Source organism: Micromys minutus (assembly GCF_963924665.1).
Source record: "Micromys minutus genome assembly, chromosome: 4".
NCBI lineage: Eukaryota > Metazoa > Chordata > Mammalia > Rodentia > Muridae > Micromys > Micromys minutus.
Window position 1 is genome coordinate 72661158 of NC_137973.1, and position 27592 is coordinate 72688749.

Here is a 27592-nt window from a genome sequence, read left to right on the forward strand (position 1 = left end):
GGTTGATTTCATTGTTTAGATTTTTAGGATAGAATTTAATTAGATCTCAAATAAAACTCCTACTAGACTTCAAATCATAAAAATTTAACTCCCTCAGATAAGACCAGAGTCCTTAGCACCTTTTGTTTATCCATAAACTTCTCAAACTAATAATTTCATGGCTTCTGAAGCCTCTGTCAGACTTCACATTGTAGTCATTATGTGGTGCATCAATGTAGGTGTAAATCTTGAAATGTGGTTTTATTTTTTTTATTTTTTTTTTTTGTGGTGTCTTTTTTTAATCTTATAAAAATAGCTCAGCCTTTAAACTGCATGTAAAGAGGTCAAGCTAGACTAAAGTGACAAAGCATGCCCAGAAGGCAACACTGAATGAAAACTTTGAAGCAAACTATTTTCACTGACGGGATGGCCAGATCTAATTAGTTATGGAGGTTAAAGGCAGGGAGTAAAGGCCAAGAAGCCTGAAGGGACTGTGAGAGCAAAGCATCAAGGAGAAGCCAGACCCCACCTGGAGAAGAAGAAGGTGTCACTCCTTGAAGCTTTAATAATTTGGTGTCCAGGTGTCAAGCATCCTGATTTCCAGTGGCAGGGGAGGTGACATTGGGAAACATCAACTAACCTTGTACTTTGCCGGAGGTGATCCGTACCCTTTCCATCTTCTTCAGTCAGGCAGGCATCTTGTGCCTCACGTCAGCACACTTTATCCAATACACTGAGTGCAGGCATGCCATTGTTTCCAACCACACACATCTGATGCAACACCAACAGTTCACAATCTCCTTTTTGCTCATCAGCAGGATTAACTCTTTCCTTGAAGCGCAGCACTAGCTGCATAAACATGATGAGCGAAAATGGCAAAACATATAATCTCAGAGTTTGACAACCTGAGCTAAGAACAGCAGTGCTGAGGGTAAGAGTTGTGAGCCACATTTGCTTCTAGTAAGCATAGGGAGAAATTTGAGGGCTGTAGGAACATCACCAAGCCCATAAATATGTAGTATTTTTGTCTTCAATAGAAGGAATGTTAATTAGTGTTTAAAGGGGCAGAGGTGTAATAGGACATTATAGAATCGTGAGGTAAGCAATTTCCTTATAAGCAAAGACTCCACAGTCCCAGAGGATGTACTTCCTAAATTAGTTCTGAAGCATAAAGATGTTCAACACAGTCACATTTGTGTTTTTAAAAGCTATATGACTATCCACAACATGTAAAAAATACACCATGGAAGGTGGATTTTTTGTTTGTTTGTTTTTTGTAGATGATACCCACAAAAAGCACCTTTGTATAATTGTAATTTAAAAAACTAGTAACATTAAAATAGTTACTAAGGAGGTAAAAAAACAACACACACACACACCTTAAAATAAATTAATATAATTAATGAATAAAAGATGCTTTTGAAAAAGAACAAGGGTAGGGTAGATGGGACATTTGGAGGAAGGAAACGGAAGGGAAAATGATATCATTCTATTGTAATCTCAAAAAGAGAAATAGATTTAAAAATTAGAACATCATAAATAAACTATTAGGTAAATTGTCAGCAAAGTATTGTGTGTAGAAAGATAAACAAATATTTGATTATTATTGCTTTTGTGTATCATGATGACAAGAAAGGAGAAACTATAGTATTTTAGACTGAGAAGCAGGAGCCAGGTATCTTGTTCACATAGTAAGCAAATGATACTACTTATGAGACTTTGAAGTGTTGCTGTAGCATCAGAACCATCCAAATGATCTGGTCTGTCAGTCATTAGGCCACTCATAGAGAAGACTGTTGATGCTTCCTATGTAGGAAGTGAAGGACGGGAGAGTCGCTTCAATTCCTGACGGGAGGCAATCCTATCATAGGCTACTTTTAAATTTTGTTATTTTCCTTGCTCATGAATTGCCATGTGAATTTAAAGAGGACTGTGTTTTTTATATATATTAAGTCATTTTACTAAATTGACGTAAAAAAAAAACTTACTTAAAAGTTCCTAAGTAGAGTTTTAATTTGAATGGGAAATTTTGAGTGTATGTTGTCATATCTTTAAAAATATATGATAAAACACTTACTGTTGTGATAATAATAGTATTTCCAGTGTCCTGAGTTTTAGGATGACCTATATCATATAAGCTGAGTACTCTTATTTTTAACATATTCCATTTTTTTCATATTTTACAATACTATTTTTCTACTGTTTTAGTTTAGGTTTCTAAACAAAGTACTGACACGATGCGCGTACACACATGCACACACACACACACACACACACACAAACACACAAACACGAACTCTTGAGAATATATTTGGAATTAGTTGAAGCTAGGTTACAGGTATTTGAAATCTTTGGTATTGTATAAACATGAAACTTTTTTTATAACAGTTAAACATATATGCATTGTTTATAATGAGATCATTATAGATTTCATCAAACTTTGACTTATAACACATAATCTATACAGGTAACACTATTGGTTATAGTCTTTGAAGTTATCATTTATAGAAAAGTCTTGTTCAATTAATAAAAAGCTTTAGAACCCTTCTGGGATGTGGCTACTCTTGCCTGATGTAAAACCACCGGCCCCTCAAATTGCATCATAGGACTTTTACAGCTGAACAGCAAGGGATGATTGTATTTGAGAAGATTAAGAATGAATATTTTTAATGGAATTGAAACCGACATTGAGGAGTCAATTCTTATGCCAGATTCCAAGCCATTTAGTGTATAGACAAAAATAACTTAAAAACTGTATTTGTGAGATACATCATCTGCACATTTTATTCCGCTGGAGTGGTGATAAAGAACTGGGTGTTAAAGAGATGTGACACCATGTTTTGTACAAGACTCAGAATTCCTGGCAGAAACTCATTTGATCCCCCTTTTATGCTGGACTATTCATAGTTCTTGTAGTCATGGACTGTCATGGTGTGAATCTGAACTGTTTCAGCTTTGTCTCAAGTGCAGCAGATTTCAGAGGTGAGAAGCTAGAGAGCCAAATATTCATTGATGGGCTCCTGACGTACAGGCTATGAGGAAATGGTAGAGATTTCGGTGAGACAATTGGAGGGACTTGGCACCCTGTCCTGTTAGCATCCCCTTCCTCCCTCAGGCTGCTTCTTCCTTGCAAGGAGAAAAAGAGTGTCCAGTGGGATGGATTCAAATGGCCATGGACTAGGTTATGTTTGTGAGATCTTAAACCATGGGCCATGATAAACCTTTTGTTTCTTTTTAACTTGTTTATGGTATTTGGTAGCTGAAAGGAAAAGCTGACTAATACAGGTACATATTGACATAAAGGGAAAAAATTTAGACAATTGAAATCAATATCAACGTTCTTACAATAATTCAGATAAAAATCATGGGACTCTATTACCTGTTTATTCAATCATCATGAGGGACACTATTTTAAGTGTGAAAGTAATCTTATAATCAGAAATGAGGAATTGATTTTAAAAGTCAGGTTAATTTCCCATTCAAATTAAAACTCTACTTAGGAACTTTTAAATAAGTTTTTTTTTTCCATGGAGCTTGGAGTTATGTGCAGGGTGGGAGAATCAGTTTAGTGAACAAGTTAATATGAGGTAAAAACAAAGTAATGATGATTATGATGATGACGATGAGGAGGAGAATGTAGTGATGCCAGGAATAAGAAGTGATGGAGAAATGTGTTCTGAGAAGGAGACATTACATAGAATTGTCGTCTTAATTCTCCTTTTCCCTGAGGGAAAAATTGAGCTATAACCTTCAAGTCAAGACAGAGAAGAAATGCCCTTCATGTAAAATACAAGTGTGTGAGTGTAGGTGAGTCTGTGTGAGTGCAGGTAAGTATGGATGTGTGTGGATGTGTATGGGTGATTGTAGATGAGTATGAATGAGTGTGAGTGAGTGTGGATGAGTGTGGATGAGTGTGGATGAATGTGGTTGAGTGTGGGTGAGCGTGGTTGAGTGTGAATGAATGTAGTGTGATAAAGACACAGTGCCAGGCTGTCTGTCTTCATGTATTGGCAAGAGGTCAGGTGGATAAGACAAGAGACATAGAGGGCAGAAGCAATAAGATCAAGTGTGTCCTGGTTGGTGGGGATAGAGTCCGACTTCATTCTCGGTCAATAGAAATCATCAGAGGAGCAAGAAAATGGAGATTTGATGAGATGTCCAAGGGAAAGACCAAAGGAGAAGCTTTGAAAAGTATCTGACTGTATTTAAGCAGCAAAGGAGAAAGTAAAAGGTCAAAGACATAGGATGGAAAGGAATATAGCACTAATTCAGAGTCCCCAAGGAGGAGAAAGTTTATAAATGGGAAGAGTGATGTAATACATCGAGTGTCAAATGAGTACAATAGATGAAGACAATCAGATCAGACATACAGTAAGACTTCACATTCACACCTTCAATAATTTGTGAAATGAATCACCTAGTCCAAAACTAGACATAGCTCCAGAATGTTGGCATTAAAACTTTCAGATAAGAGAGTTGATTTTGAAGTAGATTTATTCTTAAAAACATGTGAGGTTTGCTTTTGAAGGCTGAGACAATGCCTCAGTCAGGAAAGTGCTTACAGTTCAAACATAAAGACTTTAGTTCAGATCCTCTGAACACACACACATGCACATGGACACACACATGCATGTGCCTGTAACCCCAGGGACAGAGGTGGCAGACACAAATAGGCGGATTTTTGAAGTTCACTGCTTAGCCAGCCCGCCTAAATCTATGAACTTCAGGATCACTCTAAGATCCTGACTCAAAAAATAAAAGTGGAAAGTGATCCCAGAAATATACCCAATACTGCCCCCCTATACTCACATGTGAGCACATATCCACATAAACATACACACATCAATAAGTGCACACTTCATAAGTACACTCATTATATACAGAGTGAGAGTAAGAGACCTTTTGATGTATATTTCTGCTATGGTTTTACAACGATTTCTTCTCACTCCCATGATTTCAGTAAATAAAGCAATTCCTCTATATACTACTTTGTTGTCCTATGAACTATCCTTAGGGACAGCAATACAAACTGAAATGAAAAGAAAGACTTAAAATTCTATGACAGGCACTCCAGACATGGCACATTGGAAAGTGAGCATCACCATTGGGCACGAACTTGCTCTCTGTGAATGACTTGGTGTTCACAGGGAAGGAACACCAGGGACAGCAGCTGCAATGTGGAACGAATCTGGGAGCCCCATTCAGAGGAAGGGATATTTCACCTGCTATGGAAGAATTAGACAGGCTGCTGAATCATATCTGCAGAAGGTTTGGGAGATTTTGATCACATGAGTTATCTGCAGCCGCTGACCTTAACTGCTGAACCATCTTTCCAAACCCCCAAATTATAACATTTGTGATTTTATATATCTTCATCTGTCTAATGTTCTCAATAAAACTATAGAAGTTGTAACCAGCAGAATGGAGTGAAATAGAAAGACATTTTCTATAATTCAATGGAGAGAACTATATATTATATTAATTATATTAATTATATTATATTACATTATATAATATCATATTATATATATATCATTTCATACCATATCATATCATATCAGATTATATAGATACCATAAGCAGTACCTTATCTTGTGTGATTTCTATTTCTGTACATAAGATATCACTTAAAGATAAAGCAGATAAAGTATCATAACTTCATCTACAACAGGGAGGACCACACTGACATATGGAAAGTGGTCATTAAATATGGAATATTGAAAAATATGAAAAGAGCAATAAACCTTGTTCATTTAAATCAGACATCATAAAACTGAGAAATTTGGGGCAAAATTAAGAGAAAAATGAAACGAATCTAAGAATAAGTAAGTGAAAGTGAACCACTTACAGATACTATCATCTGCAAACAGCACATTTAGTGGAGATGTGGAGTAACTGTTAATTGAGTCCATGCTGTTGGTATTGGAAGCTGTAATTAATGAAATCTCCTAAGATACTATACTAGGATGAAACTACTTTGTATATGAAAATTATCTAACATATCTAAATTTGAACAAATTACAAAAGTCATGCCCTGTGTGTGTATGTGTGTGTGTGTGTGTGTGTGTGTGTGTGTGTGTGTGTGTGTGTGTGTGTATGTGAATGACAAATCTTTAAATAAAAGATTGACACTGCCTATCAGCCCTTGTACTTCTTTCTAGAAGCAATGACCTCTCATGTCTCCATGTGACAGCTGTACAGCTGCACAGGACTTGGAATGGACACATGGACATACATACATGTAAACAAATATCTGTTTCTGTTGAGATAAACATTGCTTTATTTATGCACCTCATCATATAGAAAACCCCAATCCTTATTTTCACTAATAAACGGTACACCTATAATTGGATACTTCAGAAAACTATTGAACAGCACGCGAGTTGAAGGATAGATATGCCAGTAAATTCAAATGGCTTTTGCTGTAATGTACTGTGTAGATTTTAAACAAACCGTGGTTGAGAAAATATCTTCATAGACTTGATTGCCAATTTTATGTCACTTTGTATCCAGTGTGGATTCAAAAGGGTGAGGTCGCCTTTTTAGGAATATACATACTATATAAAGAGAGATATTATAAAGATATTATGTTATAAATCCTCTTGATTCTGCTGGTCATTTTGGCTCTGGATACTCTATGTAAATCCACCTTTATCACCTCTTCATTATTCAAAGTTTTAGCTGAACTGTCCTGAAAATGAAACTAGCCATTTTCTTTCCCTTATACTTGGTAAGGTATAAGAAGAAATAAGTTTTTTTTTTAATTCCTTTCAGGTGTACAGTAGAACTTACATAGAAGAGGAAGTAAGCAAGAGAATAAGAGGGTCTGAAAGGATGAAAGCCAGAGAACAGGAGAATTTGCCCAGGGCATAAGAAGCCTTTTTATTTCAGAAATAGCTAAATGCCAAGCAGCATGTTAACTTTATATTTCTCCTAGGAGAAGCAGGATATACTTAAAAATATTTTTTTGAAAATAAAAAGGTTTTCTCTTGAAGTTAGAAATATTGGGAATATCTAAACTATGGAATAGATTTAAGGCATTATTGATCCAACTACTTGGATTTAAAGGGTGAATTCACTGTTATGTTTCTTGATATGTAGAACATAGACTTTGTCTTCCAAAGGGTATTTTAATAAAAATATAAAAAATAGCCCAGAGTCTTATTCAAACAGTTAATTCTAGCTGCTTTTTTGGTAATACATCATACATTATATCTTTGATAGATGAGTAGCCAAATGCAGATAAAATTAGCTTTTCAGTCATTCATTTTAAATTGCTCTCAAGTTCTTTGGAAGCAAAATACATTTTAGAAGAATATGCTTAAAGTCTCAGACAAAGAGATAATGGTCCTATATTTCATTCTATGAGCAATAACAGTTTAAGTCCTGTGATTCAGAAATGTAGAAATGTATGTATTAAGTTGATGAAAATTAAGGCTTGATATAGCAATAAAACCAGCAACCCAATGCTTCCATGATTAATGCTTGTAGGATAATATTTCCCTGTCAAGAATTAGGTGGAATGAAAGTCTATAAAAATAATACATGGTACAAAGCTTTCTTCACTTGTATATAAATGAAAAAGCCAATGAGTGTATGTGATAACAGAAACAGAAATACTAAGATTTACAAAATCTCAGATAGAAACACCACCACTGTTGTAATGCTATTTTTCAGTAATGGTAGAAAGTGGAAATTTAAGTCCACTATTAGAAGAGAATAAAATGAATAATAAGGTTGTATCCAAACACACACACACACACACACACACACACACACACACACACACACACACACAAAACATGTCTAGCTTCAGGTTGAAACCAATTTCACCATATAGAAAAAAAACCATAAAAAATTTAGCTTGTTAATATGAACAAACTATACATAAAATCTTAACAATTTCGTTATTCAAATAATTTTCGTCCAAATTAGTGCATTTAATTTCAAGTTGAAGTATATATTTTTATAAAAAGTAATAATTTAAAATATTTGAAATGCATTGCCCAAGATAAGTTCACAGTCTATAGCTGTGTTTATAAACTGGGTTCCTGTGGAATCCCTGATACAGTCTCCCTGAAGTGACAAGAGGGTTGAATTACTGATCTCTGTGGGGTGAAAACTCAGGGTTGGTCTTTTATAGCTTCAAGTTTTTTGATATGATCTTATTAGTATCTGAAAGTTGGTTTGCTTGTACACTAATATCAACAAGTTTCTAAGATATGATCTCAGTATGTAGTCTGTGTACTTAGTGAAGAGCTACCTTATTGGAATTGGCCTCTGTAGTGTGGATGCTCTTACGGAGGGCAGCCCAGTGTATGGGGTCAGTGATAACTCATAAGGGAAGTCTGTGCCCAAATTGCCACACAGCTTCTACTGTAAGGAACTGACTAAAGCCTGCTTTCTCTGTCTAAAATTCCATCTTTTAGAAACTACCTAGTATACCTTAAGAAGAAGTGAAATCCTCAATTAAGTTTCAACATAAATATCCTTTAGAATATTGTCAAACTGCGGGACAGAATTTCCAGTTTACTTACTTCCTATGTAGGTTGGATGCTTAGCTAATATGACTTGTTCTGTCTCAAAGGACTAGGGCCTCATTTAGTATTTTGATTTTAGTCTCAGAAACTTTCATACGTTTTAAACTATGATCTTGGAATTTTCATTCTGTACTGGGGCATACAAGCAATACGGCTAATCCTGTGTGCATGCTCAGCACCCACATTAAGCATCTTGTAACCACACTTAACTCCAGTTTCAGGGCATGTATTACCCTCTGGCTACAATGGGTGTATGCACAAACATGGACACACATGGACACAAATATTTTTAAACTTTTTGAAATATGAAAATGAACATAAAGACAATATAATCGTGACCCTCAAGTTATATCCATCCTTTTGTTAATATTTGTTAAGTATGTTTAAAATTATTTTATTAAATATTCTCTATTTACATTTCAAATGTTACTCCCTTTTCTTTCTCCCTCCTCTCCCACTCGCCCTCCACTTGTTTCCATGAAGGTGCTCCCTCTTCCAATCACCCTCACCACCTCAGTGCTTTGGTATTCCCCTACACTGGGAAAACATGCCTTTATTGGCCCAAAAGGCTCTTCCCTCATTGATGCCAGACAACACTATCCTCTGCTACATATGCAACTGGCGTTATGGGTTTCTCCATGTGTGCTCAATGGTTGGTGTTTTAGTACATGGGAGTTCTGGAGTATTTGGTTGGTTGATAATGTTCTTCTTCCCAAGATGTTGCAGACCCTTTCAGCTCCTTCAGTCCTATTTCTAGATCCTTCATTAGGGTTCCTGTGTTCAGTCTGATCGTTAACTGCAAGCATCCTCAGCTGTATCAGTGTGACCCTGTCAGAGCCTCTAAGGAGGCATCCATATCTGGTTCCTACCAGTAAGCACTTCTTAGCATCAGCAATAGTGCATGGGTTTAGTGGCTGCATATGGGGTGGATCCCCAGGTGAGGCAGCCTCTGAATGATATTTTCTTCAATCCCTGATCCTTTATTTGACCTTGTATTTCCTCTTGTGAATATTTTGTTCTCCTTTCTAAGAAAGACTGAGGCATCCACATTCTGGCTTTCCTTCTTTTTGAGATTCATAAGGTCTGTGAATTATTTCTTGGGTACTCAGAGCTTATGGGGCTAGTACTCGCTTATCAATGAGTGCATACCATGAGTGTTCCTTTGTGACAGGTTAGTTGCTCAGGATGATATTGTCTAGTTCCATCCATTTACCTACGAGTTTTAAGAAGTCATTGTTTTTTATTAGCTGAGTAGTATTCCATTGTGTAAATGTACCACAATTTCAGTATACATTCCTCTACTGAAGGACATCTGGGTTCTTTCCAGCTTCTGGCTTTTATAAATAAGGCTTCTATGAATATAGTGGAGTATCTTTCCTTGTTATATGTTAGAGCAACTTTTGGGTATATGCCCAGGAGTGTAATAGCTGGGTCTTCAGGTAGCACTATGTCTAATTTTCTGTGGAACTGCCAGACTGATTTCCAGAGTGGTTGTACCAGTTTACAATACCACCACCAGTGGAGGAGTGTTTCTCTTTCTCCACATCCTCACCAGCATCTGCTATCACCTGAATTTTTGATCTTGGTCATTTTTTCAATATTATTGATAGTACCAAAAACAGGTCAGCAAAGAGGGAATTATGTGAGAGGCAAATACGTAGGGCAAAGCAGCTATGTGTTCATGTAGATTCAGAGGCATTACAAGCTGACTATGATCTCCTTATTAAATATATATAGACATGCTAGATATTTATATACATTGCATGGTCATTTGTATCATTTTGTTCGAGAGGATGTTTATTTTAAAAACACACTAGGGAAAGTTTTTAAATGAAAATTATTATTTAAAAAAAACATGACAACTGAAAAATGAATACTGCCTCTTAGAATTTTTATCTGAAGTAACAATCAGAAAGAATTTTCTTAGCTTGCTTACTATGATTGAGTTGGTGTTTGTATCTTTCCTAGCTTATGAGATTGGATATGGTACAGATGGTGTCTCATAAGAGTAAAGACAGGATATTTTAGAATTGTCTATGAGCTTACTAAGAATCAGCCTGTTTCTTTTTATATTTATTCCACTACACATGCCCACTAGCTCAGGATCCTGAATTATCTTGGCCAATTGCCATTTCTACAGTTGAACTGAGAACTAGAAATAAGGCTTAATATATAATGTGATTTCACCTAGGCTGTAAATTGGAATTTACAATATGGATATCATAAGAAATATTAAGATAATGGACTATTGTCTGTTAAGGCACCTCTCTAGAGGAACACAAAGAGATGAATTCTTTGAAAATAAGAATCATAGATAATAGAAATACAAGTTCTACCACATGGAGAAAATGTTTTCCCTTATGATAGAAATGATTATTTATTATACTTCCTTTTAAGAGTGAACAAGTAACTTGATAAATCCATGATATAAAACTTCAAATCAAGGCACAGGCTAATTTCTTACCTATGTGATGATTATATTACAGTGGAACTCAAAACTAAGAAAATACCCAATTAGTTTTCTCATAGGTGTTTTCTATATTTATTAAAGCATGAATTTTCCTGTTAGCACTTCACTGAGCTTCTTTTTGCTTAAAAATGTGCATGTGATTTTTCTTATCTTCCATTATTATTTATCTTCTCAATAGTTATAATAATGAAACTACAGAGACGTGTGTTTTTGGCTCAGATATATAATTGATTTTTACTATTCATTAATACCTTCTACGGGATACAAACATCTAAATACATATGATACATTACTGAATAAAATAGATGTGTATAATTGCCAAGTACTTTGTAATCATTTCTTTTAAAAGAACAAGCTTCATTTGAAGCAGTCTCTGGAACATATTTTATCCTGTGCTTGCTTGAGTAAAAGTATAGTTTTCACTACATCTCCTTGTTCATATGTATGCACACACAATCCAAAAGAAAAGTGAAATATATTAGAGTTAGCCTCTTGTTTGCTTTCATGAGTAACAACGGAACAAGAGCTCTGCTTCAGTAGAATTTGAGTGTGACATATTGTATAGCTGTATTGATTATCAGCCTAGTACATCCTCACATATAAAAGGAAGTGCTCCGGAATATGACAGACAGTGTGGATAAGGCATTCAAGACATCAGATTTGTGCAGATGGATCCGTCAATAGTCCAGTTCTTTTCCCTGTGCTTCCCTAGCTCCATCTGAGCAGTCTTGAGTGGTCTTGCATATTGACTAGTGGAGCCAAAACTGACAAAAACAATGTTAGTCTTTAGTAAGCTGACAGTGTGTGTCCTTGTTTATCAATGGTGGAAAAACTGGAAATGAAGCCTTAGCATAAAGCAGTATATCAAAGAGATGGCGTAGGAAAGAAAGCTTACCCAGAGCAGACATCATCTCCACAATGTCTAGTTTTGGCTGGGATTCAGGTAGACCTAATTTTTACTCGGAAACAGATTGGCAATGACCGGGTGTCATTACTATTTGAAATCTATCCCATGACTTAGATGAAAAAAGTCAGAGGCCAGATTTCTTAGTGAACAGATGTCTACTTCACCAATGGCTACCTCCCAAAAATGGGATAGCAACTGAATGTATAATATAATGATTTTCATGATGATACCTGCGCAGCCAGCCTCTAAATACAATATCATTCCATGTCTACTGCAGGAGAAGAGCATTTTCAAAGAATCTATAAAGTATATTCTTTTTACTTTTGAGCCATAAGTTTTAACACACAATATTAGCTTATTCATGGGATAATTATAATTTGTTCTTTTCTGTCTGTATAGAGAGATAATTATCAGGTATAATATCTAACATAATGGAAGGACTCTTATCACTTTATAAAACATTACTAGACTTTATTAAATCAAACACATGATTTTTAAAACTTGAAATCATGTGGAATTCATGTTAAGAGAAACAAGAGGACTTCTAAGTATTCAAATCTCTCCAGTGACTTTAGCTTAGATATATTTAGTGATGTGGAAATATCAGATGGGAGGAGCAATTTTGACAATTTTTAAAGCTATGAAAATGAAATTTTTATGGTGAGGTTAAATTAATTTCTAACAGTCACATAATCCCATGTAACATCCAAAGTAAAATTTCAAAATTCGACCAGATAGCATTTCTACAGTGGCTCCACTAGTGACCAGGCTGATGTTCTCACTAACATTTTCAGTGCCTAGACAGTTTTAATCTCAATGAATATTACCAGCAGAATGAAAGAATCAAATGCATTATTGGAAACTAGTGATCAATTTGCAACTGGACTTAAAATACTTTAATTTGCATTTTCAGTGTTTTTGCTCAGATCTTTTCAAAATACTTTAAGAAAGCCTTATGTATGTAATAGAAGTTGGTTTTGTTTGTTTAAGAATTTTTTTTTTACTATGGCTTTTGTCCTTGCTTGTATACCTGTGCACCAAATGTGTGGATTGCCCATTCAGGGCAAAGAGGACATCAGACTCTCTGGAACTGGAGTTATAAAGGACTGTTAGTCACCATGTAGGTGCTGAAAAATAAACCTGGGTCCTCTGGAATAGAAAAAAGTACCTTTAGCCACTGAGACATCTCTCTAGTCCTCTGTTTCAGTTCTTCATAATAACCCTGGACACTGTGAATTACATAATACATTATGAAGATCACAGCTTCTGTTGGTGACAAGAACTTGGACTTCGTTTCTCAGTTTGCAGCTCATTCCCTGTGCTTTCAGTAGTTCCCGGGTTGAGTTTTGTCATATATAGAAAATAGAATAACAATTCAGAGCAGCCAGTCAACATTTCTAACTATTGCTTTGCACAACACATAACACACATTCAAAAGGGAGTTTTGTTCTCTAAGAGTCATTTTCTAAAAAATAGCAACCAGAAGACATATTGCCGTATTATGACCAATTTCCACTTTCTTTTCCTTTACCAGATGATGACTTTTTCCATGAACTTCCAGAAACCTTTCCATCTGACCCACCGGAGCCATTACCACACTTCCTCATTGAGCCCGAGGAAGCCTACATTGTGAAGAACAAGCCTGTGAACCTGTATTGTAAAGCCAGCCCTGCCACCCAGATCTACTTCAAGTGCAACAGTGAATGGGTTCATCAGAAGGACCATGTAGTAGACGAGAGAGTAGATGAAACCTCTGGTGAGTTTGTAACTGTGGCTTAGGACTCACTATACTGTGCTGTTGTCATAACACTATATATAGCAAGGCCGAAATGTAATTATTATCTTTTGGCAAAAAAAAAAAAAAAAAAAAAAAAAAAAACATTGAATCAGTTAGGTTTAGAATTAACCCCATGGGAAGAACAAAATGATCAATTAACCAAACCTACCACAGCTTCCAGGGACTAAAACACCAACCAATGAGTTTGCATGGAGAGACCCATGGCTTCAGGTGAATATGTAGCAAAGGATAGTATTTTCTGCCATCAATGGGAGGAGAGGCCTTTGGTCCAGTGAAGGTGTTGAGGTGGGAGAGGATGGTTTGGAGAGGGAGCTCCTTCATGGAGGCAATGGGAAGGGAAGGGGGGAGGGAATTGTGGGAACGGGATAACATCTGAGATGTAAATGCAGAGAATATCCAATTTAAAAAAGATTATAAAAAGAAATAATGATCTCATTTGATGCAATACAAAGCAAGCCATGAAGGATAAATGCGTTACTGTTGATGAACTATGTGACTGTTCAATAAGATGCATAATATGGAATCGATTGACTGAATAAAGTTAAACTGCCTGGAAACTGATATCTTTGAATTTCACTTGTATGAAAGTCAAAGAGAGATCTGCACTCCAAGTGTCATGTGCAAATTAGAATGCACTGGGCTCGGTAACATCACTGTCCCGCATTAAGCACCATACATACCTGATATTATTTTATATAATCAATATTTTAAATTACTTTTTGAAAATTAGCTATCAATGAAACTTTTATGATGCCTTATTTCCAATTACCAATGAAAGATAGTTATGCACTGTGTTATCTTTCCTTTAAATTATGAAGACAGAAACCTTTCTTCTGTGGCTTTAGTGTTTTCATCTCCAGCAGGGAGTAAAGCATTCAAATTGAAATATGTGACATTATGGTCTAAGATATATAATAGAGTTAAGACATTATTAACCAGAGATTAAACCACCAACCAAAGAGCACACACACAGAGACCCATGGCTCCAGCCACATATGTAGCAGATGATGGCCTTATCAGGCCTCAGTGAGAGGAGAGGCCCTTGGTCCTGTTAAAGCTCAATGCCCCAGTGTAGGGGAATGCCCAGACAGGGAGCTGGGAGGGAGTGGGTAGGTGGGGGGGGGACACTCCCAAAGAGGCAGGGGGAGTGGAGATAGGATAGGAGGATTCCAGAGGGGAAAACAGGAAATAGGATAACATTTGAAATGTAAGTAAAGAAAACACCTCATAATAAAAATAAAATAAAATAAATAAAGACTTTATTAACCAACATTTTCAAGCTAAAAGAAATTGAAATGACAGAAATGGGAAACATTTTTCCTAGACATCTCTATATACAGAAAGCAGAGTTGTGGTTTCAAAATTGCCAGTAATGCCCACCTGTGCCTGTCTAGTGGCTTAATCTGAAACAAGGACAGAACAGCATGTGACCTACTTCCACATCACCAACAACAATACCAACTGAAGAGATGGTAATAAAAGGTATAGATTAGGCTATTGATTAGGAAGAGGCATCTCGAAAGGACATGGGGAACATATAGGTACATATATAAGTGACGTCTGTAAATCAGATGGCAGCTCTTCATATTCATTGTTCATCTATTAATCACTATGTTCACTGACGGCGAGCTGCTGACTACAGAAAACACTGATTATCCAATCATAGACAAGCTTACATCAGGGAAATGCCTAAGCTCTTTATCTAATTACTCAGAAAGTACCTCTACCAGATGTCGACAAAAATCTCAAGAGAATTGAATTTTATTGATTTCAGCTCATTTATTTCTGAAGATTTCAAATACAAAGACTATTCAACACTTCTGATAACTTCTCAGTATGTGAGTAGCATGCACACACACACACACACACACACACACACACACACAAATTCAGAATAAATACATGAGAATTGAGCGAAAGTTCCAGTACCTGAGTCCAGAGGGACAATCAAATGTTATATAGTTTTTGTTGGCTTTCATTTCTAAATGAAACTTTGCAAGGAAGTTGGCAGGTTTTTTTTTTTTTTTTTTTTTTTTTTTTTTTTTTTTTTTTTTTTGGTGCCACACCAGCCACATGTAAGGTGTCTAAAGACACTAGTGCTGAGATAATCATTCTAAACTATTAATAATTGCTTTAGAGTGCACAAATCATTAATATACATAAGAGTTATAAAGAAAGCAGAAAATTACCATTTATGACATATGGCATAATTTTGTATACATAGAAAATCTATGCAGCTTCAAGAAAATTTACAAATATTGAGAATACAGAAAATCATCTGCTCAAAATAGTATAACTCATTATTTTTTTCTAGGTACAGATAGCCAATTCAAATTAATGAGGTGTGTCATTTAGAATATCAATGTAAAAGAAATTATGTAGTTTTAAAGTTAAGAAATTTGAAGTATTTTCTGGGATTATTGTGATACTGGGGATAGATCCTAGACCTGATGCTTGCTGGACATGGGACATAACAGTACAATACACACCCTGATGGAGAATGAGCATTTTCAAATTCTACTTAGACATAAGAAGAATTGTGTGCGAACAGGACACATGCAGAGACATATACAAATGCACACATGTATATGTTGTTCTTGAACATAAATAATAAATATTTCTGTGACACATGCCATCTGTAAGTGAGTCTGTAAGATTGCCACACTTTAATGTAGAGTAACTTCTAAGAACAGCCTAGTGCATCCTGAAATAGGAGCATAATAAATGGATCTTTATAAACATAAAATAAAAGTCATTAAAAGAGGTGTGATCTTTTCAGGAGACAAAACATGGATCTTAAAATTTGATTAAATAGGCTGCAGCTGCATATATAGCAGAGGATGGCACTGTCTAGGAGGTGAGGCCCTTGGTTCTGTGAAGACTCATTTCTTATTGTAGGGGAATGCCAGGATGGTTAGGTGGGAGTGGGTGGGAGGAGGAACATCTTCATAGAAACAGAGAGAGGGGGATGGGAGTTAGATGATGGGGCAGAGAAAGGGGATAATATTCGAAATGTGAATGCACAAAATATTCCATAAAATGCAACACTAATTGGCTCAACAAAACATTAAAATACATAAAAACTTTCAGAATATTATATCTGTATAACTATTTTAAAAGAAGTTGATTAGTACATCTATAGTGATAGCAAAAATAGTAAGTTGGAAAGGAAAGAAATAGATATAAAAACATGTATTCTATTGTATTATTTAAATAATATTACTAGATGTTAAAGAGTGACATCACCATCACCCCTACAGCCAGCACTACCTCCACCACCATCACCACCACCACCATCACCACCACCACGATCAACACCACCACCTCCACCACCATCACTACCACCACTACCACCACCACCACTATCAACACTACCATCACCACCTCCACCACCATCACCACCACCACCAGCACCACCACCAGCACCACCACCATTACCACCACCACCACTACCACCATCACCACCACCACCATCACCACCACCACCACCACCACCACCATCACTATCACCACCACCACCATCATCATCACCACCACCACCACCTCCACCACCATCACCACCACCACCACCACCACCACCATCACTATCACCACCACCACCATCATCATCACCACCACCACCACCACCACCATCACTATCACCACCACCACCATCATCATCACCACCACCACCATCATCGCTCTTACCATTTTGGCCATTTGTTGGTTGATTACTGAGTTTCAGTAATGGGACATCCAAATCATTTAAATTAAAACACAAAATACAGAAGCCTTATAGGAAACCATTATGCAATTGAAATTTAAACACCACAAACAACAACAAGGAGAATATTTTTAAAAACTTATATCAACATTGATTAACATGAGTCAAGGAGATAACTTAGTAATGATGCAAGTATTTTAAATTACATTTCAGAAAATGTTCCAGCACTCAAAAGTAAAACAACCAACATTAGAACATGTAATAATAGGCAAAGGAATGCTTATTATAAATAAGCGTCTGAGAAGATGTTATCTTCTTCAAAACATGACTTAAAGAGCTTTTTTACTGGGGCACAAGTTGCAATGCCAATATGAAATTAGCACCAATATTGAAATACATATATCCCCTTCTGCTGGGCAAGTTTGTCTAGGGACATCCTACAAATAAAAATCTGGATACACACAAAGACAGAACATTAGAAGTTGCCACTGTGCCCTGTTGATGTATTCACTCTTAGAATGGAATACTACAATGTTATTGTTGTTGTTGTTTTTAAGTGAAGTTTTTTCACTTGTGAAGCTGTGTTAATTCTGCCACATAACATTGACCACAAAATCCAAAATACAGAACCCAGCATTCCCACTGGAGTTTGCTGTAGTACAAAGAAAAAAGAAGCAAGTGTTTTTGTATTAAATTGAAACCTTCCGCATAAACACACACTAAGATGCTGACAGCCAAGAATCTAAGGTGATGAGTTGAGATTTTTATTGTTTAATATTTTCAGTCTTTTGAATATATTATTTTCATCATAAATAGCCTAAACTGCTTTATTACAGCTCTCTGCCAACTGTCATAAATCCTCAATCCAGACAAACTGTAGAAATGACTTGGTTCCTTATTTTAGAGTTCCTTGCCATCTTCTGAGACCAAACACTGCAAGAATGGAATGGGAATAAAATTCATTGTGGGTTTTCTTTATGTTCTTATAAAACTATATTCACCTGCAACTTGGGTCCTCAGCTCTATACATTAACATTCTGATTTCATTATATTGAGGGGACCATAGTGGCTTTATTTAAAGCAAGAAATATTAGAATATATTAAGTCTTGAAATATATTAGAAATGTTTTTCAGTGTCTTAAAAAAGCTCACTTTTTTAAATGACAGAACAGACAAAAGTCATTGCAAACATATTTATTTTATAGTTATAATTTCCTTAGAACAACACATGCAAACATATGTAGTAACAATCAGCTACTTTTAAATCAGTAATTTCTCTGATACTAAGAATAGTTAATTGAATTTAACAAAGTCTCTAGAAAAGATACTTTCACATTGAAAATTCAATAAACACATTGAAAAAGAGAGCTCTTAAAAATTCTTTCACTTACTCCTAACTTAGTGACATATCTGCAATCCCAACTCTCAGAAAGCCAAGGCAAGAGGATCATTATAAGTTCAAGGCAAGCCTAGAATAGATAGTAAGTCCAAGGTCACCCTAGGCTAAATCTTCAGACCCTGTTTCAAACCATACTCTGAGGTTGAAACAAAGGACTATTTCCACTTGTTTAACAAAATCATATCATTGGTGAAAATGAAGTCTACTGATGCAAACCCTCATTACACTTAGTGTCTGCCTTTCCATCATTTAAGCCAATTTGCATTTCTCTCATCTGTGTAAGAAACAGAAGAAAATGCAAAGTCTGGTAAATGTTTGCAGTGTTCAGAAATTGTTCATCTGGTGACACAGTAATGTATTCCTAGATGACCTTCAAAATCACATCCACATATGTCTTTATGTGTCTTTATATGCATGAGTGTTTTACCTGCACATATGCATGGGCTTCGCCTGTGTACAGTGCCTGTGTGATCCAGAAGAGAGAATATGTCTGGTCCTCTGGAACTGGAGTTACAAATGTGTGTGAGCTGCCATGTGGGTGCCAAAACCTATGCACTGGTCCTCTGCAAGATAATCAAGTACTCTTGACACTGAGCCATCTCTCTGGCCTCCAAATAACATAGAAATGTTTGTCTGATTTTAAAAAAAAAGTATGGTTTTATTAAAAAAAAAAAAAAAACTCAGGCTCTACTGTTTGCTTTCTATTTACTTGAAGGTCTTTCAATTCCTGTTTCCATGGTATCTAAACTCCACCATAAGAAAGAAAGTGGTTTTCCTCTTCTAAGAAGAAGCAGGAGAGTTAAGAAAGCCACAGTTGTTTTGAAAATCTAATAATCTCTTAGATTTTTTTCTCTTTTCATCCTTAATTATTCTCAAATTAACAAAAGCATCTGTAAGACCAATAGACTACAATAAAAGGTGCCCAGAGCCTTACAGTGGGCAGTTTGTATGTCTTATAATATTTAAGCAGCCCATAAATCTTATAGGAGATGTATTCTGGGTGCTTCTTTCATAACCTAGGAAACTGAGGCTCAGCAGGATAAAGAAGGTAATTCCTCTGAATTGCACAATGAGGCAGAAACAGAACATAGGATGCCTTTGGCTCTCAGCTGTGTGATTCCTTTGGTGATACAGTGATTCTAGTGTGCCTGAGGCTTTGAGCTCAGTCCCCAGCCCTATCCAAGAAAGCAGCTGTTGTGTGCTCTTCATATTACCATATGATTCTTGACATTAACAAGTAACAAGAGAAAAGAAAAAAAAAGAAAAAAAATGTAACACGAAGAATGTCTAGCTGGGCACATATTCAAGTAGATTGCTTCTATTCCAAATCTCTCCAAGGGCCTGCTACAGACACATTGGGCCCACCCCAATCCTGAATTATTTTTGCTCTCCTTGTGTTTTTATTTCTTTTATACTTTTATTGGTTTTTTTATTTATTTACATTTAAAATGTTATCCCCTTCCTGGTTTCCCTATTGCATCCCTATACCCCCACCTGCTTTTTTCTTTATTAGATACTCTGTATTTACATTTGAGATGTGATCCCTTTACTCCACCCCGCACCCATTCCCCCTCTCCCTTCATTTGCCTTCACAAATGTGCACTCCCTCCTGATCCCCCTTTCCACCCCATTGCCTTGTCATTCTCCTACATTGTGAAAATGTGCCCTCCCTGGAACAAAAGCCTCTTCTCACATTAAGAACAGACACTGCTATCTTCAGCTACATACCAACTGGATCAATAGGTCTCTCAAAGTGTTTACAAAGGTTGGTGTTTTACTCTATGGGAGTCTTGGATGGTTTGGTTGGTTGACGATGTTGTTCTTCCCATGAGGTTGCAATCCCTTTAGGCTCCTTAGGTCCTTTCTTTAGCAACCTCATTGGGGTCCCCGGGTTCAGACTGATGGTTAGCTGCAAGCATGCTCAGCTGTATCTATATGACTCTAGCATAGTCCCTGAGGAGGCATCTCTGTCTGGTTCCTGCCAGTAAGTACTTTTTGGGATCAGCTATAGTGCTTGGGTTTGGTGACTGTTTATGTGGTGGATCCCAAGGTGAGGCGGCTTCTGAGTGATCTTTTCTTCAATCTCTGTTCCTCTATTTGACTTTGCATTTCTTCTCATGAGAGTTTTGTTCTTTTTTCCTGCTTCTATGAGGGTGCTCCCTTACCCACAAACCTACTCCAGCCTAACCACCCTAGTATTCCCCCATGCTGGGGCAATTAGGGTCCACAAGACCAAGGACTTCCCCTCCCATTGATGTCAGATAAGGAAATCTACATTTGCTGCTATAGCCATAGGTCCTTCCATGTGCACTCTTTGGTTGATAGTTTAGTCCCTGGGACCTCTGGGGGGTGGGGAGATCTGGTTGGTTGATATTGTTGCTCTTCCTATGTGGTTGTGAACCCTTCAACTCCTTCAGTTCTTCCCCTAACTCCTCCATTGGGGTCTTCACGCTCTGTGTGATGGATGGCTAAAAGGTCTGCATCTGTATTGGTCAGGCTCTGGCAGATCCTCTCAGGATAGAGGTATGTCGGGGTCCTCTGTTAGTAACTGCTTTTTTGGCATTAACAATAGAGTCTGGGTTTGGTGTCTGCAGATGGAATGAATCCCTAGGTGGGACAATCTCTGGATGGCCTCTCTTTCAGTCTCTGCTCCACTCTTTGTTTCTCCGTTTCCTTTAGACAGGAACAATTCTGGGTTAAAAATATTTTGAGATGGGAGACATGTCTAATAACTGGATATATTCTCTACAGGTTCTATGTCCCCTTTGAAAGACAGATGTCAGCTCTGTTGGGTCCTTGGAACTTCTTGCTTCCCTGACATCTGGGACTTTCTGGTGGTCACCCCCCAACTCTCTATTCCTCACTGCTACACATATCTTTTCATATTCCTAACCCTCTGTACATCTCTTCCATCCTGCCTCCCCCTTTCCCTTTCCTTACTCTTTCTCTCCCAGGTCCCTTCCTCCCTCCCTCTATTTCCTGTGATTATTTTGTTCCCTCTTGTAAGTCGAACTGAGACATACACACTTTGGTCTTCCTTCTTCTTGAGATTCATATGGTCTTTGCGCTGTGTTGTGGGTATTCCAAGCTTTTTGCATAACATCCACTTATCAGTGAATTCATACCATGTGGTTTCTTTTGTGACTGGGTTACCTCACTCAAGATGATATTTTCAAAATGCAGTTATTGTAGCTTCTTCCTTACTTTACCAACTAACAAGATCAACACACACTCCATTCTTCCACAAATTAGCATTGTAGGTTTCTTTTGAGATTCTTTTTTTAAATTATTAGTTAATTAATTTATATCCCCCATACAAAGAGATAGAAATTTTAAGTAGTCCATGCTAGCTTGGAACTTAGTATACCCCTGGTTGACCAAGAATTTAGGACTTTTCTGTTTCTGCCTCTCAGGTTCTAGAACTCCATACTCTGTGCCTACCTCCTACTGATTTAATTTTTTTGTTCCTTTCACAATATTGCATGCTTCTTTATGAAGGAGGAAAAATGTCTGAAGAAGGTTTTTCTCTATGATTGAAAGATACCTATTTCAAAATTTGAACTCAACCCATGGAGCATAAACTTCTATTACATATCTATGAGAGAACTTGAATGTGTCTCTTCCACTTCTTAGACACAGTCTGTCTCTACAACAGTCTAATCTCCAGGTCATTACAAGCATAAAGCTGTTTTGTAAAAGTAAAGGTGTTTGCCACGAAAATGTAATGATTCTCATTCTGTCTTCAGAGGCTTCCTAAAGTATGGAGAAAAGTGACCTATACAGATGTCTTTGACCTCCAAGTATATACTTTTTGGCAAGCTCTTCCCCCTACATATATCATGTATACATATGTGAATCCATATGCCCTAAAACATACGCATTTGTACTAATGAATAAGTTACTCTGCTAATTTTAGGTAACTAAATGTAATAAATGTTCTGATGGGGGACTTATCTATACTGTTTCTTGAGAAGGTGATTCGATGAATATATTAAACAGCCCATTCCTCTGTAAAAAGAAAAATTTTGTACATCATGGTATGTGATGTGTTCTATAAACAGCTCTCATTAACAGAGCGGACATTTTTAAAATTTAACTTACATATTTTTTACTTAATCACTTCACATCTAGCTCGCTGCCCCTTCCCAGGCACAGCTTTCCATTCTCCTTCCCACAATCCTTCCCTCTATACCACTCCCCTTTTCCAGAGCAAACATTTTTAAAAGAAGCTATATGGAATTTATTTAACTTTCAGTAACCTGATACATAAAATTTGGAAAGTGTATTTAAACCCATACCACAACTTTTTAAATTTGAGTCATGGCTATATTGCCTCTGCAAGCACAGAGACAACTGTGTATGACATAGCTGTCTGCCAATGAAAATAAATGGTCTTGGAATATAAGTCTGTTACTCACTTGACTTCCTGCTCAGAGGTATTCATTTGAATAGCAAAAACTAAGGTTTTTTTTTCTTTGCATTATGAAACTAGCCCCAGGGCTGGGTAAATCAAAATAGAAAATTGATAAAGATCCATGTAGTACAAGAAGGTTTGCCCACAAAGTCAATCTGATAACTTCACATGAGAGTAGTTGCCAGATCCTCAGAACAGAAACCCAGTAATCCTGAATTAGACACTTCTACTTCTTCCTGGCTTGTTACTGTTTCCACTTGATTGATATTTATTTCACATTCATTGAAATCAGTCTTTCACATATGAGTTAACATGGCTGACATAATCACAACATAATCTCAAAAATAGATTTCAGTCAAGTTCAAGAAATGAAGTTTTGGTTGCTGATTTCTGCTTCCACTTTATCACAGAGATGGCCCCTACCAGGCAGATGACTTGAGCTCCTCCTCCTACTTATACAAACATGGCTTGTGTGTATATTGTTTTCAAAACTTCAAAACAAAAGTGAAATGCTTTTGGCATTTTCTTTAGGTTATATGCTTTGGTTGTTTCTGTTCACCCTTTTCATTTCTGTTTTCAAATATAATTTTGAAATTTTCAAGATTATAAACTCTGCATGTATTCTGACAAGCCCTGACTATCGCACATTTTCAGAAATGTATTATTTTTATTGTCTAAACTTCATTTTGCATTTAAAATTTTAAAATCATGCATCTATTAAACAAATATGACTACAGAATGATTTGTTAAGGTAAGAAAACATGACATGTTTCCATGCATGGTTTTTAACGAGCTGTGTTGTATTAGAGAAAACCAAAGATTTTCTAAAATTGTGTGCCTTTTTATAACAATACAAACATTTCAAATTGGCAATAAGAATGAATTGGAAAACACCCATTTTTTCCTCTTTTCCATTAAGACAAAAGCATTAATTATATGATCCAAAATATTCATGTACACCAATATGTAGTTGCATGTATATATGTGTTTCTGTGTATGTGTGTTGATAAATCCAGAAAAATCAAATGCCACCCGTGATGCCCACCCAGGGGCTACAATAAGAAGCAGGTATCCAAGGACATTCTTCATCTGGGTTACTTGATATCCAAACAGGGCTTTTGAGAACAACATTAGTGTCTGTGTTGCTATGGCAATGGTGCCACTTGCCCAGTAACCATGCATCCGCTGTGCCTTCCCGTTTAAAAATGCCCACTTCAAAGTAGAATGACAGAATTGTCAGATCAGGTGGCTCATTTTTTTCCCCAGTCCAACCTTCAGGTGAAATGGGAGTTTAAGAAAGGTCTCTTGTACTTTCTTTTCATGGGAAAGAAGATGAAACAGATAAAACATCCTGTTTAAGGTACTTACAGAAGAAATAACTTCTCTTAAAAAGAAATTCAGTTTACTGAAGCTCACAGAATATTATCTAAAAATTTAATATTCTTTCCTAAAGTGGGGGGAATAGGGAAAAGACTTAGTTTGTAAATTGTTTTCCACACTAGCATGAAGACCTAGTACAAGCCCCAAACCCTGGTAAAACAAAGCCTATAATCCCAGCAATGCGGTGGCAGAGACATGTAGATCACTGTGACTCCTCAGCCAGACACCCTAATTGCAAAGGCTCAAGGTTGTGATAGAGTTAAAAAACAAGGCAGATGGTATCTAAGGATCAAAACATTAGATTGTTCTCTGACACACATACCCGGCCATATACACACATGTACACAACTATACCCATATCCATAAGCAATACTTTAAATGTCTGAACCTGTTTACTACATATAAACAAACTTAGATGATAATAAGACTTTGACCCACACTGCTGTTCTACATTCTTTGAAGAGATAAATTGCTTTTATTCAGCAATGTTTCTGTGTTATTAATTCTTAATGCCCACCATTTATCCAACAGTTTGTTCAAAATCCTGATAGTTTCTCTTTATCCTGATCTAAGATTTTCTGTACCCTCTAAAGAAGAAATAGAGAATAGCAGTAGTTAGAAAATTTTGCCCTCGGTGGCTAATGCTAACAGGAGAAACGACTTGACTAGATCATATACTGGTCTTTGCCCCAACGTTCCAACCATTTGAGTCATCCCTTTGCCAGCTAGTCCCAGATCTCTGCCCTCATGCCTGTTCAAATAGCCACTCTTGCCAGATCCTTTGCAAAGTCCATTTGGAAATACAAAGCCAGCATGTATAACACAATAACTACAATTTGCCAAGTATCAGTGTTTATGTTTGGCATAAAAAGCAAGCACAGCCTCTGGAAAGCATAATATCTAGCAACAAATAAAACAGTTCATATTAAGAGAGATGTCTTCTATTCATGCCTAATTTCATCAAAGGTTTAACCTGATTATAAAAATCTGGGAGAAATTTTCCAGAAAGAGTAAAAAGGAACTACTAAAACAGTGTTTTTAAACCACATTGTACTTGACAGCTGCCGGGAAGCATGTGCTAAGAAATCATTGTCTTAGCCTTCTTCCTAATGACTGTGTATGTATGTATGAGTGTGTATTATGTGTGTTTATGTATGTATGTGCTTATATATGTATGTATATATGTATGTATGTATGTATGTATGTATGTATGTATGTATGTATGTATATATGTGGTATGTATTCTTTTCTCATATAAAAGATGCCCACCGAAGCCTCTGTTCCTCACACTCCTCAATGCTCTCCCTACCTCCCCTCTGACCCAAGTCCATTCCTCCTCCATTTCCCTTCAGAAAAGTGCATTCCTCCAGAGGACATCAACATAACATGGTATGAAAAGATGCAATAAGAGCAGCCACAAGCTCTTATATTAGTGATAATCCTTTTATTGGGGACATAGTAGATACATTGTTCTATATCTGCTATCTGTGTGTCTGCCTCTTTGTCTCAAATTCTCTATTGACACAGCTGTGCAATTTGCTGGAAAACCATCTAAGAAGAGCCTTTGTGTTGTAAAGAGTATTGCATAAGCAGTATACATGCATATAGTCTCTTCAAAAGCCAGGAATGTACTGAGAACTTGTCTTGAAACTAAAAGTAGAGAAATAACTAAGATCCTAAAAATTGCATCTTATGTAGAGAAAATAAAAAACGCTCAAAAAAGATAGAGTAACCACAGGGAAAAAAACAGGGTCTAACATTTGAGCTTCTCTGAAGTTATGAGGTAGAGAGCCTTTGCTTTCTTCAATTTTGTATCCCTGTCTCTACCTATTAAACTGTAAAGACTGAGGGACAACAAGCTTCTTTCTTAAGAATGTGAGGACTCTCAATCAGAAGTGACTTAAAATCTGTGTGGAAAATCCCAGGGGAATGTGCTGAGCAGGGCGAGACTAGAGATGGCAGGGGATGACTGCCCTGCCTCCTTTTATAGATACATCCTCGATGGTCCTTCCCAATGCTGTGCTGTGTATGGAATTATGTGAAAGAAGAAGCTGCCTCCTCACACCCATTTTGAGGCATTTGTGAAACCAGAAAAATCACTTCCTGGTAGACATCTTGTGCGTACTTCCTCCTCTGTCAGACCCTCTTGGCCACTCTGTGTCTGGAGACAGACAGGGCATCCTTCCTGTTCACATACCTGTGTAACAGCACTGCTGTCATGAATTACCACCAATGTGGTGACTTCAAACAACTGAAGTCTCTTTTCTCATAGGCCAGAAGTCTGAGATTGAACTGAGCCACACCCATTTCCTCAGGAGGAATAGGCATCCTTAAGTAGTTCCTCAGAGTCTCTGAGTGTGTGGCCCCATCATTGCAACCTCTGCCTCTGTCTTTATGTTACCTTCTCCCTTGTGGCTGTCCTCTGTGGGTTTTTTATGAGGATACTTGCTATTGGCTTTAGTGCTTGCCAAGACAATTCAGGATAGTTACAGTATTCTTTCATTGATTATTTTATTTTTAAAAAACCACAGGTCAAACAATATCGCATTCACAGACTCTAGGGATCCCAGCATAATTGTTTCTTTTAGGAGAGTTGGGGTACACCATTTAGCGTGATTATTTTATGTTTTTATTTTTTTTTTTTTTGAGAGAAAATAGGGTTTATTTGTCTTATACTTCTACTTCATTGAAGGCAATCAGAACCTGAAGGCAGAACTGGACAGGCCATGGAGTGGTGCTGCTTACTGGCTTGCTCATGGTAGCTTATTTAGTCTGTTTTCATACAGAACCCAGAACCACCAGCTCAGGGATGCCACCACTCACAATAGCCTGGGCCTTTTGGGAACAGAGTAGATATTTTCCTATATCAGCTGTTTGTTTGTCTTCCTATTTGTCTCAAATTCTTTATTTAAACAGGCATGCAACCCACCTTGAAATCCAGCAAACAAGAATGTTAGAAAAGCATTGCATTGGCAATAGTATAGTTGCCAAGAATATATGAA

At 36.8% G+C, this 27592-nt stretch overlaps 1 protein-coding gene across 2 annotated transcripts in view; it reads left to right on the plus strand.

Annotated features, from left to right (window-relative positions):
* UNC5C (unc-5 netrin receptor C) overlaps positions 1–27592 on the plus strand; it is a gene marked incomplete at both ends in the record, with an annotated part of 354396 nt that overhangs the window by 192483 nt on the left and 134321 nt on the right. For both annotated transcript variants that reach the window (XM_080915102.1, XM_080915103.1), the window contains one exon: positions 13431–13652. In XM_080915102.1, coding sequence (XP_080771228.1) covers positions 13431–13652 — 222 coding nt within the window. The remainder of the gene's footprint in view (positions 1–13430; positions 13653–27592) is intronic.